General features: G+C 30.4%; 1 protein-coding gene across 2 annotated transcripts in view; it reads left to right on the forward strand.

The window, feature by feature from the left end:
- LOC145682368 (uncharacterized) overlaps positions 1 to 18,937 on the forward strand; it is a 116,270-nt gene that overhangs the window by 19,574 nt on the left and 77,759 nt on the right. The window contains exon 3 of one of the 2 annotated variants that reach the window (XM_081753944.1): positions 12,960 to 15,273. The exons of the other annotated variant lie outside the window; for it this stretch is intronic. Within the exon in view, the coding sequence (XP_081610070.1) occupies positions 12,960 to 13,231 (272 nt within the window). The 3' untranslated portion in view covers positions 13,232 to 15,273. Of the gene's footprint in view, positions 1 to 12,959; positions 15,274 to 18,937 lie in introns of those variants that run through there. 2 annotated transcript variants of the gene reach the window in all.

Genomic DNA, 18,937 nt, shown 5'->3' on the forward strand with positions numbered 1-18,937 from the left:
ATTTTTGTCTTATACATATGAATAGCAGCTAGATCTTCGGAAAATATAGTTCTATCTTTAAAAGTAGGTTTAGCTATTAGTTTCTCTGCTAATTCTACATTATGTGCTAGTCTTATATCTACTCTCTTTCTTGTTTTCCATAGTCTTTCCAAATACTGCATTATTCGCTAGTTTATAGAAGTCTTTTTCAAAATCATTCCTTGCATGCGACCTAAGTTCTGTATTTAATTCTATATATTTCTTTAACCAGCCTGATTGTTTAAATTCTAATATTTTATGTATCTTTTTAATTTTGAGACCTTGTGACACATAGAATTTTAAATTTTGATAATGTAATATATAGTTTTCTTTATCGTAAAGTGTTGTTAATAATTTTGGAAGTTTCTTGTTGTTTATATAATTTTCAGGAGCTAATGGCAAATCTGAATGTTTATTATGAAGTTCTTTTGGATACTCTAAATCGACTTCTAGTATATATCCAGTATTAGACTCATCGTCTGTCTCTAATATTTTATTTATCCAGTATTTATCATTTACACCATTAATAACCTTTTTCCATTCGAATTCTCCATAAGGCATATGATGATTCATAGCCCATCCATATTCGTTATTTGCATCCATGTACATTATGTAAGAACTTTTCTCTTTAGGATTATAATTTTCTAGATACTTATTATTAGCTACTGCATATCTATTTGAACATTGAGAAATTCCACCTCTTATACCTTTTTCTATAAAGAGCAGTTTATCATAATCAGTTAACAATTCTAATTTTTGTTGTGTCATCTTTAACATTGCATCCCAGAAGAAGCCTGGACTTGTGAAATACCATGCAGGATCTAATTTATATGTATTAAGAGCTGTATCTCTGAAGTTTTCAATAATGTCTGTTAATTGAAGTACATCTGTTTTGTTGTAGAATTGAGTATATTCTCTTAAGGTTTTTAAATTGAATATCTTACAGATTAATAGATGATGGTTATAATCCTCGTCACTTATATCTTCTCCTGTTAATCTATTCTTAAACTTGTCTCTAGATAGTGGAACAGGTTCATCTAGTTTTTCAGGTGAATCAGCATAATCATATGGATAGATACCTTTTCTTTTTACTAAATCAATTACATTTTTAGGAAAGAATTTTAATGTTTCTCTAAATTGTTCTGGTTTTAAATTTTTTGCTAATTCAGCTAGACTTCTTGATAAAAATCTAAACGAATCTACAAATCTTAATTGGATTGATCGTTCTTTATTTTCTTTATTCTTGTATTTTATCGTTTTGGAGAATGTAATATACTTTTCTTCTGTGTTAGGCATTATAGTTATCTTTTCTTCTAATTCTCCGCCTCCTAAACTTTTTATAAATAGATGTGTATCGTATCCAGATAAGTTATGAATGAACACAGGAATAAATCTTGGGTTTGTATATTTTATGTTACAATAAGAATGAGCAGCTCCTCTAAATTTTCCAGTTAAATGATCATGATCAGCAACTTTGGTTATACATGATTTTATATTGTTTATAGTCTTTTTCAATTCTTTAGTACATTCATCAAGTATAACTTCTATATCCTTCTTTTGCTCTTTTATATCTATTAATATGTCATCTATATCATCAATATCATCATCATCTTTTTTCATATACAATTCCTCTTCTAGATGTTTATAACCTTCTTCGATTTTCTTTTTTAAATAACTAGTTAAAATATTTAACCTATTTTCTTTTCTAATAAGCGTGGAAGTTCTTCAAAAGTTCTTTCACAAATATGACATTTTTCAGATGATTCATATATATTTCTTTCTTCTTCTGTAAGACGATTCATAAGTTTATAAGTATCATAAATCTTTGCAATTTTAATAGCTTCTTCTTTTAATTTTTCTACAAATACATCTGATACATTATCTCCTATATATTCTACTGGTTTGCTTTTATAAGAATCTAAAGTGCTTTTGACATAGTATGTAAAACTATTTGGTTTATGTTCTTGATATGCGTTTGAATAAGATCTTTCTGGATCAGGTTGGCATGTAATAATTTCCTTTAATAGTGATTCAAAGTCAGCAATAATTGTAAATGGAATTCTCAAAGATCGTTTATAATTAATAAATTCAAGTACCTTATTCCATTCTTTTGGTAAAACGATTTTTGCAGCTGAATATAATCCACAGTATTTTTCATGCTCTTTTAATAACTCTTCTGATTTAAAATGCTTAGCGAAACATCTTTCACATAGGAATCTTTTATGACCATCTTTAGTTATTTGATTGCCTACAAGCTTCCACAAGTCTTTAATCCAACAATAATGAGTTTTCACTTTTAAGATATAACAGATGAATATGTTTTTCTTTCTTTTCTTGTGCGATTCGAAGTGGAAAGATTGAATAGTTATTATCAAAACTAAATACACTAATGGAAATATCAGTTCTTTTTTCAAACTTGGCTATATCAGTGATTTGTACAGGAAATGGAATATCTTTAAAAACATCTTTAAACTTATCTTCATGTTTTTTATATGTAGAGATCCTGTCTCCATGTTGCCCATGTTTAACTGGATATAATGCAGATATGACTGAGTATAGGAAGCACTTTTGATCATTATTCTTTATATTAACACATCCTCTTCTCTTCTTAATCATGTATGGAAGTTCTATGTAAGAGGAACCTCTCATTGATACATACTTATTAATTCTTAATTCTAAAAAGTCTATAGAATGTAACATCCATCCAGATCCTTTACTTTGAAACTCTTCCATTTCTCTTATGAGTTTGTATGAAGCTTTTTTACAGAAGTCATCTAAATCTGTAAATTCGAGTATTATTTCATTTGAAGTTTTAAAATTATGTTCTTGTATCGTATTTTCTTTTTTAAATTTACAAATAAATGACATATTAACTTTAAGCGCATTGAAAAGTTTAAAACTGTCGTTGATTTTATTTTTAACAATCCTACTACTTGCACTTAAGAATTTCAAAGGATCTTTATATCCGTCAATGTTTTCTATTCTAAATGTCTGTAATCTATATTTCAATGTTGTTTCTTTCAATTCAACTTTTAGCTTAGGTCTTTTCGGTTTCGGTTCTTCAATTACTTCTTCTTTAAATGGGAATATATCTCTAATCTGCCTTCTGCTTTGTTCATCATCATATTGTTTAAGAAGGTTTATTAGTTCTGCTTTCTTAATCGGGAATATCTTTTGATTCCCTTTTCTTTACATTGTCGTCTTAACTCTATTACAGTAAATTTACTATAATCACTCATCTTATTTATTATATAGAAAATTCTACTACTCAATTTTTATCTTCGCCGAATTATTCCTATTCATTTTTTGTACTATTTTTAGTTCCATATATCCTAATACAACGCTTAACATTGTACACTCCTGACATTGTCTACATATTACGCGTTGTATTAGAACACGACTTTGATGAGAATACCCCATCAAAGTAACATATACACATATTAAAATTAAATCATTTTTGTAAACTTACTCATCATCAACATCATAATCATCACTGCCATATTTATATTCATCATCACTATTCAAATCAGATGTTTTTTGTTGCATTATTAATAATTCTTTTTCCTTTAACAGTATTTGCTTCTCTACTAGTGCTGCTAAGAGTTTAAGATCATGATGAATAAGTTTAAGTCTATCATGTAATAAATCAAAATCTTTCTCCATATTTGTTATATAGAAAACCAACAAAAATGAAATAATTTCAAAAAATCTAATAAAAACGAATATGACTAGTGCTAAGGAAATATTATCTTACAAACCTGTATTTGATTGTGTATGTAAATATTTAGATATTGGTGGTTATAATGATGAAGACAAAATAAATGTTAGCATCTCCATAGGTATGTTAGATCATTTGTTCAAGAAAGCCACTAAAGAAAACAACTCATTTCTTATACAAAACATTCTCTATGCAAATGTTATGAATTTGTCTGATGAGATATTAGATTCACTGACTGATGAACAATGGCTATCTATAGGCTATGATGATTATGAGGGGGAATATAACTATGATCACATTACAGAAGACTTCATACGTAAATATCTGCAGAAAGTTAATTTGAACGAAATATGTTTATGGAAAAAGTTATCGGAAGAGTTTATAAGAGAATTAGCTGATAAAGTTGATTGGGAGATTATTTCAGGAAGCCAAGACTTATCAGAAGACTTTATAAGAGAATTTGCAGATAGAGTTGATTGGAAAGAAGTATCGTATAACCAAAAGCTATCTGAAGAATTTATTAATGAGTTTATAGATAAAGTTGATTTTGATGCAATATCTTATGGAGGTAAACTCTCTGAAGCCTTTATACGAGAACATGCAGATAAAGTTTCTTGGGGACGCTTATCTGGAACTCAACAATTATCAGAAAACCTTATAAGAGATTACGCTGACAAAGTAGATTGGGAAATAATTTCAATATTTCAAAATTTAACAGAAGGATTTATTGCAGAGTTCAAAGACAGAGTTCATTGGCATAACATTTCAAATTTTCAACACCTCTCTGTAGAGTTTATATATTTATTTAGACATTATTAGATTGGAGAGTTATAATAAGAAAATACCGTAATAATCCTGATTTAGGTGGTATATTGAATTTAGCATTCGATGTTACAGCAGATGGTTTGTTTAATGTTTAACTAATTACCTTTTATGACTATTATATCATAAAAGTCGTAACCTTAATTATTAGATATTAACCTTAATTATCTTTTATGATTATTATATCATAAAAGTTGTAACTTTAATTATCAGATATTAATCTTAATTATCAGATAATAACCTATCATATAAACAATCAATTTCTTTAATCAATTCTTCTTCTGATAGTGGCGTCCAAAACTCATTACCTTTACCTTTACGAATATCTAGTTCTTGTTGCATTAGATTAAATAGCGTAATACTGTTAGGATCTCTAAACTTTTCATATATTATTACATGATTAGGATATTTTTCTTCTGCTTCATTAAGAGGCTTATATAGACTTCTCTTTTGACATCTGATAGCATAATAAGAGAAAGGGTCATTACGTTTGTTCTTCTTGTATATGATTAGACAATTATCTTTTGAAATATCATCTGTATATGGTGCTGCGATTGTTTTAAGATGATTTATTTTCTTTTCTTGTTTCTCATTGTTTATACGTAATTCATTCATTTGTTGTTCTATTTCTTGTAGTCTTGTTTGAAGCTGATCGTTGTTAGTAAGGTATAGCTGTTGAAAGTTTTTAACGAAGTAATTGATAATTATTTGATTGCATTTAAGATAAAACTCTGGAGATAACCATCTAGATATATCTAGAATCAGTTCTTTACAAACATATGTTCCTCTTAATTCATTCCATATTTCTCCTTTGCCACCTGCTACTTTTCTAATAATTTCCACAGCTGATTTACCAGCGCTGGAAATGTATGCTATTAGTTCTTTAGATTCTTTATTTTGAAACCAATTTTTAAACTCTATACCACCATCTTGACACAGTTTAGTAACATTGAAGTATCCTGTACTCTTATCTATAATCAACTTGAAATCACCAAAAACACCATACCAATAATTACCCTTAATCTGCTCATAACAAATATCATTTAAACTATACGAATTATCCATAGTACTCATATTTATTATTTAAAAATAATTATTTATTTCATTTTTGATTAGCTTTTATGGTTATTATTCCATAAAAGACAAACATTTATATTTACACTACAACATTACTTTTATCTACCCAACTATTATGTGAATCATCAAAACCTAGCCATTTAACATATACTTTATCACCTTTCCTTCTTAACACCTTTTCCACCAAGTATTCATCCTTATGTTTCGTCTGTAATAGTTCTGGTTCGTAAAATCTACCTTGTACATCCTCTTCTTCTAAATCTTTAATTCTATATGTAGGCGGATTGGATGGAATAACTTCACTAATAACAAATACTTCTGTTGACCAATTAGGTGTATATCCTTTCTCAAATAACCCTTTCGACTTACTTATACGAACATGATCACCTAATTTGTATTTGGGCTTAACACGCTTATATTCTTTTTGATACACTTTCTTTAATATTGTACGCTCATTTTTCTTGTTAACTTCTATAGGTTTCAAACCAATTGTTCTATGAATTTGATGATTATACTCTTTAACTAGTGTTGGTAATGTATCTATCCATTTATAATTTCCTTGTGTTGTGAACCTTTTCCACATGTTTTGTTTAAGTGTTCGATTAAATCTCTCAACAACAGAAGCTTTCTTACCACTATAGGTTGAGTAATGATTAATCTTATTTTCCTCCATTAACTTCTTAAACTCTTTATTATAAAACTCTTTACCTTGATCAGTTTGTAAGTTATTAGGTTTTCTCGTTTTTAATATGGATTCAAATGCTTCTGTAACATTCTTACCACTCTTATCTTTAACGGGAACAGCAAACGCATATTTCGAGAACACATCTATAATCGTTAGCAGATACTTATAACCTTTATTTAATTTAGAAACACCTTTTAATACTCCACTATCCATTTCAACAAGATCAGCTTGCCAAAGATCATCAATACCTTTTATAACTATACTTAATCTGTCAAAGTTTTTTCTAGATGGTTTGTGAATTTCTTCTATAATGTCTTCTCTAACACCTTTACCTTCTTCTAGTCAATCGGGCTTTTTAACGAATTGAGTTTTAGTAACACCACATACAGAACAAATACCTTTCTTTAGATATCTTCCATTCTTTGTTTGTTCAATTCTAATGGTATCTTTCTCCGTATCTGTTAACTTCTTACACTTAACACAATACATCATTATTTATTGTATAGAAAATCAACAAAAAAAATTTAAAATTCATCATTACCTAATACTTGATTCGTTTTCATCTTCTATTTCTACATACATAATAATCAATAATAACTTACCTTCTTTCAATTCAGAATCTTCAGATGGTCTAATTGCTAACTGATCATTTATATTAAAGTGTAATGGAAAACTTTCAACTAAAACGTCATTTAAAAATAAGTCTATAAGATGTTTATTAAAACTCGATTCTATATGCATTAACCTACTTTTATAAAGAAATTTGTAGGCAGCAGCTAAATTATGTACAAAAAAGACTGGTTTCCCAAGATCATCTTCTGCCAATCGACATGGAACTTCAACAATTTCTTTTCTTGCAAGTAAACTCTTTTTTCACTAATTCAAGCTGTTCTAATGTTACAACATCTTGTTTATCAATATCATTAGATACATTACCAAAAATATCCATATTTATTATATAGAAAACGTCTTTAGGAAAGCTCTCTTTCTATATACATCACAACAAACAATAATTGACCTTCTTCCATAGCTGAAATTTTATTTGGTTTAATCGTTATTATATCATTCTTCTTAAAACCAAAAGGTATATTTTCAATCAAAGTATCACCTAAATATATGTCTAAAAAGTATTTATCCAAACTTAATTCCATGTGCATTATTTTCCCATTATAGAGAAATTTGTAACCGTTAGAGAGATTAAATATTCTAAAGATTGGCTCCTTAACGTTTTTAGCTCTTAATCGATATAGTAGAGACATGGTTTCTTTTTGCATAATCAATCTAGTAGTATCCATCCTAATCTTTTGAAAATCTTCTTTCTTTATGTATGTGTCTTGTAACGTTTCTAATGCATCTTCAAATCGTTTTCTATCGTTCTCTAATTGGGTTTCTATTGATCTAAGTTGACTTACGCTAACAACATCATTTAAATTCTCCAACAATTTTAATTTTTCTTCACTAATATCAACATTATCTTTTCTATCTTTAACATAACCAAATATATCCATACTCATTTATTATACAGAAAATGTCCATCCTAGTTTTTCAAAACATTTCTTTAACATCTCTATTTGTTTAGATGAATGTTTAAAATCAATATCAACATGAACATCGTGCTCTTTTAACAAATAGTACAAAACATTTTAAGTTAATAAACAATACTCTTTTCGGATACAGTTCTTTAAAGGTTTTGTATAAGTTTTCGAAGTCGTCTATGTGTTTCTTCCATATGTCGTAAGTTTAATGGTTTTTGATCGGTAAGGTGATGGTGTATTAAATAGACATCATCATAATATTTTGTGCATTTGTTTTTCTTTAGTACTTCTAGAACATCTTTTGTTGATATTAAATGTTTTGATATATCTCTAAATTCATCATTTAACACCCTGAACACCTCTTCAGGAATAATTCTATACTGTAAAGCTTGTAAACGAGATAACTGTAACTTAAATCTTTTTATAGTATCATACCATGGTTTTCTTGCGCAAGCTCTCATTCCTTCACAAGTACTGTAAACAAAACCATTCATTACAGAACAATTATCACAAATATATGTACTCCTACTTCTTGTTAATGACTTACTACCACAATTACTGCATTTTAATGGTCTAGAACTATAATTTTTCAACAACTCCTTTAAGGTAATTATTGGATATAACTTTACCAACTCTTCTTCCGTGTACAAAAATTTAGGTATTAACATTTTCCATAACTGAACAACTGTATATGCGTTGTTTCTATCTTTTAAGTCTATCTTACTAACATCCCGAAAATACCAATTAAAATTAAATCTAACTAGTGCATCTAGTTCATCCTCATGCTTCTCAAGATAATCTAAAAATCTATTGTGTATAGCTTCCATATTTATCTTAAAACAAAACTTTTATGAATATAAACCATAAAAGTACTTAAACTTAATAATATTTAATCATTTTTAATCATATACATAACATCACTAAAACAATACCCTTGATTTAGAAGATTTAAAACCTTAACACAAAGATGACCACATATAACTGAACTAAAGTCTTGCATTCGTTCGTCATTGTAAAATAAGTTTTCGATACCAAGATATTTTACTAGTTGTTTAGGAGGAACACCGCCATAAGAATCGAACACGTACTTTATGTTGTTATCTTTCCAATAGCATATCCAATGAGTACCAATGTTTTCTGATTTATCAAAGTTAACTACACCACATTCATTTATATAGGGTTTTTGTGGAAGTTCATCACTCATAAATACACCTCTAAATTGTTTTATCTTTAATTCTTTAACCAACCTCTCTATATCGAAGTTGGTCAATGGTTTTAGTTTTTTGACTTCTTTGGTTTACCTGCTCCCTGATTTTCTTCCATAGCCATATTGTGTCTTTTTTGTTCTTCAAGTTCTTGTTTATTCTTCTTAGCATCCAGTACAGTTTTAGTAATCGCTGCTGCACCACCTGCTAATGAGCCAACTGCTCCTAAAGCTGCTAAAATGGCTGGAATTGTAAAGATAAAACCACCCATATGCTCTTTCTTAATCTTTTTCATTTGTGCAGTGGTTAAAGTTAAATCCATTCCTTTACCTTCTTTAATTTTCTTGGCTTTATCGTTAAGTTGTTTCTTTGTTAATACATGATCAATATTTAAATCCTTTAGTTCGTTATAAGGAACACTAAACATACAACCTTTAATAGAACACATCTTCCTATTTATTTAAGAGAAAATCTTAGTTTGTAAAAATACAGTTGTTGTTGCTCCACCAAAATCAATTAAGGAATCATTCTCATCTGTTATCTCAAAATTGTCAACCTTGTCTTTGGATATAGGGAAAAATAATGGATAAGTAGGCTCGTAAATAATACTATGTTTGAACTCAGCATCTGTTTTAAATGATGTTAAAATTCCTGTTTCCCTATGTGTATATTCTGTATCTTTAACAAACATGCCATCTGCTATATTACAGTGAACATTTATAGTATCAAACGGATGAAACTTTGGCAACTTACTTCCAATATGTGTTTTGTTCTTTTCTAAAACTTCAAAAACATTAAACCCGAGGACAGTACCTATACTCCCAATTGTAACATCATTACTATCAGTTTCAATCTTAACTCTATTTCTTAAATGATCTTCTGATAATGTTATGTTGATGGATTGAGATTTTAAATATTCATTAAGTGATTTTAAATTATATTGACCTTCTGGTATAAAAACTTGTCTATTACCATATGAGAAACTGTTTTTTTCTGTTGTTATGTTTGGAGTTAGATATGTACTGTAAAACCCAACTAGTCCTATACTTAAATAGTTGCTACTGTTGTCTAATACGTAATGGAGTTTCTTCTTTAAAACAGAAGTATCACTCGTTAACTTAAATACCTTAGCCATTTATTATATAATAAACTAGCAGCGTTCACCCCGCTTCGCTGGGGTCACCCCGGAACGCAATAAACTTTGTTACTTAGATAATTTTTACTTTTTCGCTTTCAAGTGATATGATAAAAACCATAGAAGATTGGAGTAAATGTTAACATTATATCGCCTGTCATTTATGTTAACCCGCCGAGTGACACGGTCATGTGGGTTGCATATAAATACGGTTAGATTTAGCTATGATGAGCTAACAAAGGATTTGTACGTTATGGACCCTTGAATGGTCAATTATCTCAAGACACTGGTAATTGAAAATTAAAGTGATATGATAAAAACCATCTAGGGTCCAAATCTTAATAACCCCCCAAAAATGAAAGAAATTGGTTCAGCCGTATTAGCGTGATGAGCTAACAAAGGATTTGTACGTTCTCTTTTATATATATAGATGAATGAGTTTGATTTACCTAGAGATATTCCAAGAGAGAAAGTAATCAAGTTAATAGAAGATGTTATTCAAAAGTTAGAATACAGTTTAAAGAAGAAAAAGAGAAAACTACGAATTGTTAAATATGCATACTACTCTTTGATCACGTTATCAGTCATACTTTCTGCAACAACTGGATTTATTAATATTTTTATACCTGTAACAATTTACTCAATATTAACAAGGTCTCTTGCAACTGGAAGTGCTATAATAACAGGTTTATCTTCTAAGTTAAACATAAGCAAAAGAAAAGACGAATATAAAACCATTGTCACTTGTATTAACTCATTTAAAGAACAGTTAGAGATGATAATAACATTAAATTGTGAAATGGATAACGAATATATAAAAGATACGTTGCTTAAGATCAGAGAACATCTTAAAGATATAAGATCATAAAAGAGTCGATTTTCTCTATAATAAATGAGTAAGAAAACTATTAATTGGGATGTAAAAGAGATGATAAAAGAAACAACAGTTAAGAAAAGAAATGGAGAGCTTATACCTGATGATATTCGATGCCTTATCGTGGGTTCATCGGGGTGTGGTAAGACGTTTTTGTTATTTAACTTCTTATTACAGCCAGGTTGGTTAAACAATAATTACTTCTATATATATTCTAAAAGCATGAATCAGCCAAAGTATGAGCAGTTAAAAGATCGATTTGAAAAGGCAGAACTAAAGTTTAAGAAACAAATAGCAACGTTCTTAAGCGGTAATGATTCTATTGTACCTATTGATGAATGTGAAAAATACTCTGTAGTAGTGTTTGACGATTACATTTTGGAAAATCAAGATACTGTTCGAAATTACTTTACAAGAGGTAGGCATAGACATTTAGACTGTTTCTATCTTGCACAAACATATTCAAAAGTACCTAAACAGCTTATAAGGGATAACGTTAACTTCCTATGCATATTCAGACAAGATGATACTAATCTTAAAGATGTGTATAATGAGTTTGTTGGAGGAGATATGTCTTATGATAAATTTAAAGAGATATGTTTAAAATGTTGGCAAGAAGATTATGGTTTTATAGTAATTGATATGACAAGGAAGGTAAACAATGGTAAGTATAGGAACAAGATAAAACACTTCTTAAACGTTTGATGTTTATTGACGTTTATTTATGTTCTTTGATGTTTATTAACGTTTATTTATGTTCTTTGACGTTTATTGACGTTTGTTCGTTTTCTATATAATAAATGGATGAGAAAGATATTAATAAGAATATCAAGTTAAAGGAGTTCTTGATAAAGGGCTTCAAATCTTGGAAGAAAGAAAGAGCAGGTATATATGATAAATTTAAAACACAAGAGCAACCTGTAATTGATGCTATTCAAAACTTGGGAAGTGAGATCAAAGAAGTAGCAGAACAAAATAAAAATCTAATAACTGAACTTGTTCCAGTTGTACATAAGACGGCTTCAATAGATCCTAGTCTACTAGAAACACCTAAAAAGATAACTTATGATAGTTCCCCAAGTAGTAGTGATACGCCTATAACGGGAGAAATAAAACAAATGAGAAAACAAATTAAAGACAAAGTTGAAGGAGTAGAGCTTTTAACAACAGCACAATCATTTGGTAAGATTGCAACGAAATATTATAGTAAAAGAAATGATAGTGTGTTTGGAATAAGAACTGTAGAAGAAGATGGAAAAATAATAAATAAAATAGGAAATTCTGAAGTTAAAGTGAATGGCGATGATTTGATAATTAATGGTAAAACTTATAAGGGAACAGAAGGTCTATGGGAATTGTTAACGATGAATACTAATAAAACCATTGAAGATTATGATGATGATGATTTTGAACAGTACAAGGAAATAATAATAGAATCAGATGCTGCCTTCCAAAAATATAATCGAGATAAAAAAGTAGCATCTAATAGAGGTTCTAAGTACCTTAATATTATCAAGCCTATTTGGGATAATTATATTAAACCATCTTTACCTCCAACTCCTAAAAGGACTGGTGAAGGAATTAAACAATATACAGAGATACCTAAAGAATATATATGGATGGATGATGTGAGAAAGTTAATTGATCGGTTAATAGTTATAGATGGAGAAGAAAAGGCTGGTAATAATAACTTTTATAATGAGAAAGTAGGTATAGTGAATATGATTAATAATAAGCTTTCACAATTTATTCCTAATGATCCAAAAGGTATAGGTTACTTGATTAAGATCTTAAATACATTACCACCACGATTCTGGAATGATAAGAAGCTTGGAAAAGGATTAGTAAATGATTTGATTAATAAACTCCCATTTGAATTACATATTCCAGGTTTCAGATTTTGCGGGCCTGGGACTAAGCTTCAAGAAAGGTTAGAGAGAGGTGATCAAGGCATTAACCCATTAGATGAGGCTTGTAAAGAACACGATATATACTACAGAGACAATAAAGATACAGAGTCAAGACATATTGCAGATAAGGAACTAGAAAGTAAAGCATGGAAAAGAGCATTTAGTAGTGATGCGTCAATTGGTGAACGATTAGCTGCTTTTGGGGTTGGTACTGCTATGAATGCTAAGGTTAAGTTAGGATGGGGATTATAAGTTTTTAATTGTTATTATGTATGATTCTTTTATGGGTATATCCCATAAAAGCGTTGTTTCAAGATTTTCTGTATAATAGATGGATAGTGTTGAGAGTTTGAATGAAGCTAACAAAGATATTGAGTTTGATTTCGATGTGGGGGATGGCTTTATACATCCACACAAAGCAGATTGTCATATGCCTTTTGAAGTTGTTGGTGCATCAGTCAGAGGAACATTTGGTGCAAATGATACTATAAACTTGTAGATAACTTCTTACCATTCTTCTTTTCTCAAATTGAGGTTAGAAAGCATGGTGTTTTTATAGATAAGATTGAGCTACCAGGAATAACATCAAAAGCTATCGGAACATTAAAGATTTCCAAACCAGAAGTTGAATATCTAAAATAAGCAGGATTTGAAACAGATGATAAACTTGGCCTAAGAAAGGACTTTAGTGTTTTATATCCATTAAGATTAATTCCTGGCTTTTTAGTGATTATAAAGAGGTTATGTGGAAAGGTGGATTGAGAATAACATTTACAAAAGCTAACAACAATAACGATGTCTTGTATAAATGGACTGGATCAGGAGCAGGTGCAGCAGCTCCTCATGATGGAAAAATAACAATAAAAAGTATGGAGATAAGAATGCCTATTGTTGAATACGAATCTAATTATGAAAACAAGTTAAAGTTGAATATTCTTAAAGAACCTAAAATCATGTTTTCATTCCATACTTATCAATGTGTTCAAAAGACTGTTGTAGGTTCTTTCTTGGAGTATGATGTTACTACTCAATTTAATTCTAGACAATTCGATATGCCTGATTTCGTATTTGTAATGTTCCAAACTGATAGAAGTGGCAAACAAACAGCAGATGCAAGTAATTTTGCTCATTGTAAGGTAAAGAATATCTATCTTAAGAATGGAAGGAATGAGGTATTTCCAAAAGAATCAAGAAACTTAGATATTGCTAACAAGGATTATTTTAAGATGTACGAAGATTATACTGCATTTAAGAGAATAACATGTGGCAATATCGAAATGTACTATGATCCTAGAGTTTATAGATAACAGACCAATGTATGTGATTAATTGTAGTAAGAGGAAAAATGTATCGGTAAATGAGAGAACAAACATAAAGATAGTAGTAGATTTTGCAGAAGCTGTGGCTGCTAATACTATATGTTATGCGATTTTAATTGGACAAAAGAACTTTACATATGACCCTAAGAATGAGAAAGTAATAGAAGAGTTTTAGATAGTTAAATGTGTGTTTGTATTAAAGTTTTTCCATAAACAAAATTGATAAAAAATGATTAAATATTTTTTGGTGAAGATAAAAATTGAAGAGTGTTCGTTGATTTTTTATATAATAAATACGATGTCAAGTCATATTGAGCTTTTAAATAAACTTGGAAGTCTTGAACAAAAACAAGTTATTGGATTAAGAGAATTAGAATTAAATACAGAATATAAGATTGTGAAAATAGAAAAGATTAAAACTAAGTTTGGAAAGAGCATATTAATTGAGTGTGAGGAGTTCAAGGTTTTTCTTCCACCTAGATTTACAAAACACTTAACAGATAAAATGATTGATGAGATCGTTAAAGATGGAATAAAAATCAAATACACTGGTTTAAAAGATAATTATCCAACTGTTGAGTTCTGTATGTAAAATTTTTATGTAAATGTTTTCTGTATGTAAATGAGGATTGGTTTTATGAATTTCTCATAAAACGAGCATTTTCCTTATAATAAATAAACTATGGCTAATTATTTGAATAAAAAATGAGTTTAAAGCATTGAGATTCCTTCGCATAGATGAGTTAGAAAAAGGTAAAGCGTACGAGATAACATTATGGAAATTGATTCAAACACAGCGTTATGGTCAAAGAGTTTTAGTTCATTTAGATGAGAAATATAAGACGTTATTACCACAAAGATATAATGATGAAACTGAGCAAGTATTGAAAGATTTGAAAAAGTATAAGCTGTTTGTTAAGTATGAGGGTTTGAAAGATTTAGATAATAGTTATAAAATACATCAGTTTTACTTTAGAAATGAATCCAAAAAATAAAACTTGTAATTTTAATGTATAAGTGTTTTTATGATTTCATTATCAATATCCGAACTTGTAATTTTAAGTGTTTTTATAGTATCAGACTACAAAAAACTAAAACCTTTGGATATATAGAACATAATGTCATTTGAATTTTAAAGATACATATATAAATAAGGGATTTATTTGAATTTTTTGTAATTATATCCTTAGAGTTATGCAATTTATAAGACATTCAATAGATAGGAAATTTATTTGTCTATTGATTGTCGTTTGAGTTTTGAGAATCGGTTAATAAACAACGGAGATATAACAAATTCGGAATATTATCCTTAGAGGTATACAACCCACAATACATTCAAAAATTTCAATTGGTTTCTCTATTTATTACCGTTTGAATTTTGAAAATCGGTTAATATTTGACGATGTTATAGTCAATTCAAAATTTCGGGAATTTTTTACGGGTTTATTTTTAAGTTTTCGGGAAAACGTTATTCTTTAAAAAAGTCTTAAAATCTTATTTGACCTATGATAGAATTTTTATTTTTTCGATTTGTTGAAATTTTGTAGAGATATTGAAAAACGGAAACATATTCTTTGGGTTATGTAACCATTTATGCATTTTAAAAAATTGGTTATGTTATTAGTATTCATTTACCGTTTGAATTTTTGAAATCGGTTAATTAGGGACCGAGGTATTAAATAATAACGTTATTTGGGGGTATGACTATCAGTGTTGCCAACTCATTTTTAACAATTATCATATTTATTAGTAATGGGGTGAATTCATCGCTATATGTTTTAAAGCGATATCTTGAAAAATTAAAATCCTGGAATGTTCCGAAAAAATATATGGAGTTGGAGACACTGCATGGTAAAAAGATCTAGTGAGAACAGCATGTGAGTTGTGAATTTCTTTCTTTTATTAGAGGAAATCATGTTGAGGAAATCATGTTGAGCTATATGTAAGTCATTCTCTCTCTTTCTTGCTGGAGGTGGAAGGATATAATGACGTGTATCAACGAACATCATAGTTATTACGTAGTCCCATGCGGTGGGATTATGTCATAGTTATTGCGTAGTCCCATCTCGCGGAATTACGTCATTAATAGCTCCATCTGGTGTCTACTGGCTGTGTGGGATGGTAATATGCATGCATGCTCCAGGCAATTTTTATATATGTCGCTGAGCAGGTTGTGTGTTAGTATGTAATTGAATTGCTGTTCGTGTTGTGGTGTTCAAATGTTAGTACTGGAATCGTTCAAAATGAATTAGTCACAGATCATCTGCTCCGGAGTAGATGTAATATTTGTATGTATCCCTTCTCATTGAGTTTTTAAAGCTAATTATTAACGGATTTTCATGATTTAAGTGTCAACTGAAAGCTTATAAACTGGAGATTAAGATGAAGTTTTTAGATGTAAGTTTAGGTGTAAAATTCTTTTATGGTTATATATATCATAAAAGTAGATTGAAGATGTATGAGGTCAATGTGGGGGGAAGATGTAATTTTCGATGTGTATAATTAGATTCTATGCTGGGGGATTTCATATATAAAAAAGCCTGGTTTGAGGAAGTGGCCCCAAACTGGTTTTATGAATACTACTCAAGTATAAGCGACGTTTCAAAAATAGTTTCAAATTTTGCTGTAACTAATGTAAAAATTCTATTGGATTTTCAATAGTTTGAAGTACAATTTCCTCTGGGGGCAAGCGCCCCACCTTGTTCCCCCTGATGGGCGCCCTTGCAGTATAGAAATTCTGAGACAGTTGCTGATTATGAAACCAAGTTCATGAGATCAGCCAAGTTCAAGAACAATAATACAACATTGAAACATTCAATTTCTTGCGTTGGCGGCTCGGTTGATGTTTGAAAACTGTAGGTAATTCTGGAAGTTTATCAACAATGGATATGTTTTAAAATTACGATAAAAGAATAAGGTGTCAACAATACGAGAGCGGAAATAATTTATGTAAATTAATAACTAGAATGTTAATTATTTACTTCTTGCGAAGCAGATTTATTTATTTTTTTGATATTTACAAATGCAATAATCCCGTGTCATATCACCATAACTAAGCATAATAAATAAATACCTGAAATTTCCAAAGCTGGTACTAAAAAAAATGATCTCAGAAAACTCGCCGTCCCAGACCATGACCCATGTTGGCCCCATGTGTAAACACGCCCCTGATTGATATTTTGGGTAACGAATCATTTATTTGTTTTCAACAACAATTTGTTTCAACTACTATATGTCCATTTCCTTCAATTATGTGTGGTTTCTTAATTACTTTTCTGGGAAACATTATATACGTAAAGTGTAGCTAACTATTTGAAAATACGATTGCAGATGCCGATTGGTAACTTATGCGTGTAAATTTTAGGTCAATGTATTGTAAATTAACTGCACCATGGTGGCAACCCTTAATATGTCATTCGCTACACCCCCTTTTTCATCCCCAAATTCTGAAAATGGCTTGACCCACCTTCCCCTTCCCCCCCTTTCGTTCCGCTCTGTACAGAGTTGAGTTTCCTTGTCGCGACCTTCTTACCGCTGTATGTTCCATAAGACAGAGCATAGCGCCTCATGCGACAGGTCTCAACATTACTGTGCCCATTTTCAATGGACATAGCCATAAGATCGCCTGCCACCTCTGATGATAGGGCTATTGTCAAAGCATAGAATTGTAAGTCCGCAGCCAAAAAACAACCGTCGCTGTTTCGTCTATCCTACGAGAGCGCATAACCACAGCCTCCTTCACTCGCAAACACGGCTGTGGCGGAACAAATCCAAACATTACAAAAGAAAAAAAGGAAAAGAAAGAAAGAAAAAAGTTTCTGTTAATGTATTAGTACTGATTTAATAATTGCAGTTCTATTTAGATCATGAATGGCAGGGCACGTGACCGGGTGCCCCTTAAACAGATCCGCCGCTGCTATAATCACAATGTGATTACAAAGCATATGTACAATGAGCTAAACATTAAGTGACCACATGAAGCGGTAATAAAAAGGTTGAGTACACTACCAAAAGGAGTAAGGGTACCGTGTGATAAAAACTTAGAACGTCAACAGAGTGTGTATTCATGGACACCATCACAGAGACCGCGCCTAAAGGTCTGTGTTCGATTCCTGTCGAAAGAATCGGGTTGTAACATCAAGTGTGGAGGGCCACTGGTTCGAGTCGGTACGACGTTTTCGACACCACGTGATATGTGAGCCTGGGGAGAGGGGGTCGGTATCACGTTGTGTGTGCTTAGGACCACTAGGGTGAGACTAGGTTTCGGCACCACATTGTGTGCCTATGCTACTGAGGCTTACCTGGGCTCAGAGGCACAGCGCACACTAAACGCTCTTTTCCAGATGAGATTTCCATACCTACAAATCTAGAACGTATTCTCATGTTTATTTTAAGAGGCAGATTATTAGAGTAAATGAAAGGTACACAAATTTCGTGGAGGAAATTGTGATCCAAAGGAAACATTAATTAATAGCAAAGGTAATATGTGAGGCTCAATGCGAGTACCTTTGTTTACTAAAATGAATCTAATTTGGAATTTAGTTTCTAGACAAATTTTGATTAGTGTCGGACTGAAAACATCACCTAGCCTAAATCAGATATTCAGACGGGAGAGCAGAGTTATAGGCATTTGTAAAGA

This window comes from Thermobia domestica, chromosome 3 (genome assembly GCF_964235325.1).
Source record: "Thermobia domestica chromosome 3, izTheDome1.hap1.1, whole genome shotgun sequence".
In the NCBI taxonomy this organism is placed as follows: Eukaryota; Metazoa; Arthropoda; class Insecta; order Zygentoma; family Lepismatidae; genus Thermobia; species Thermobia domestica.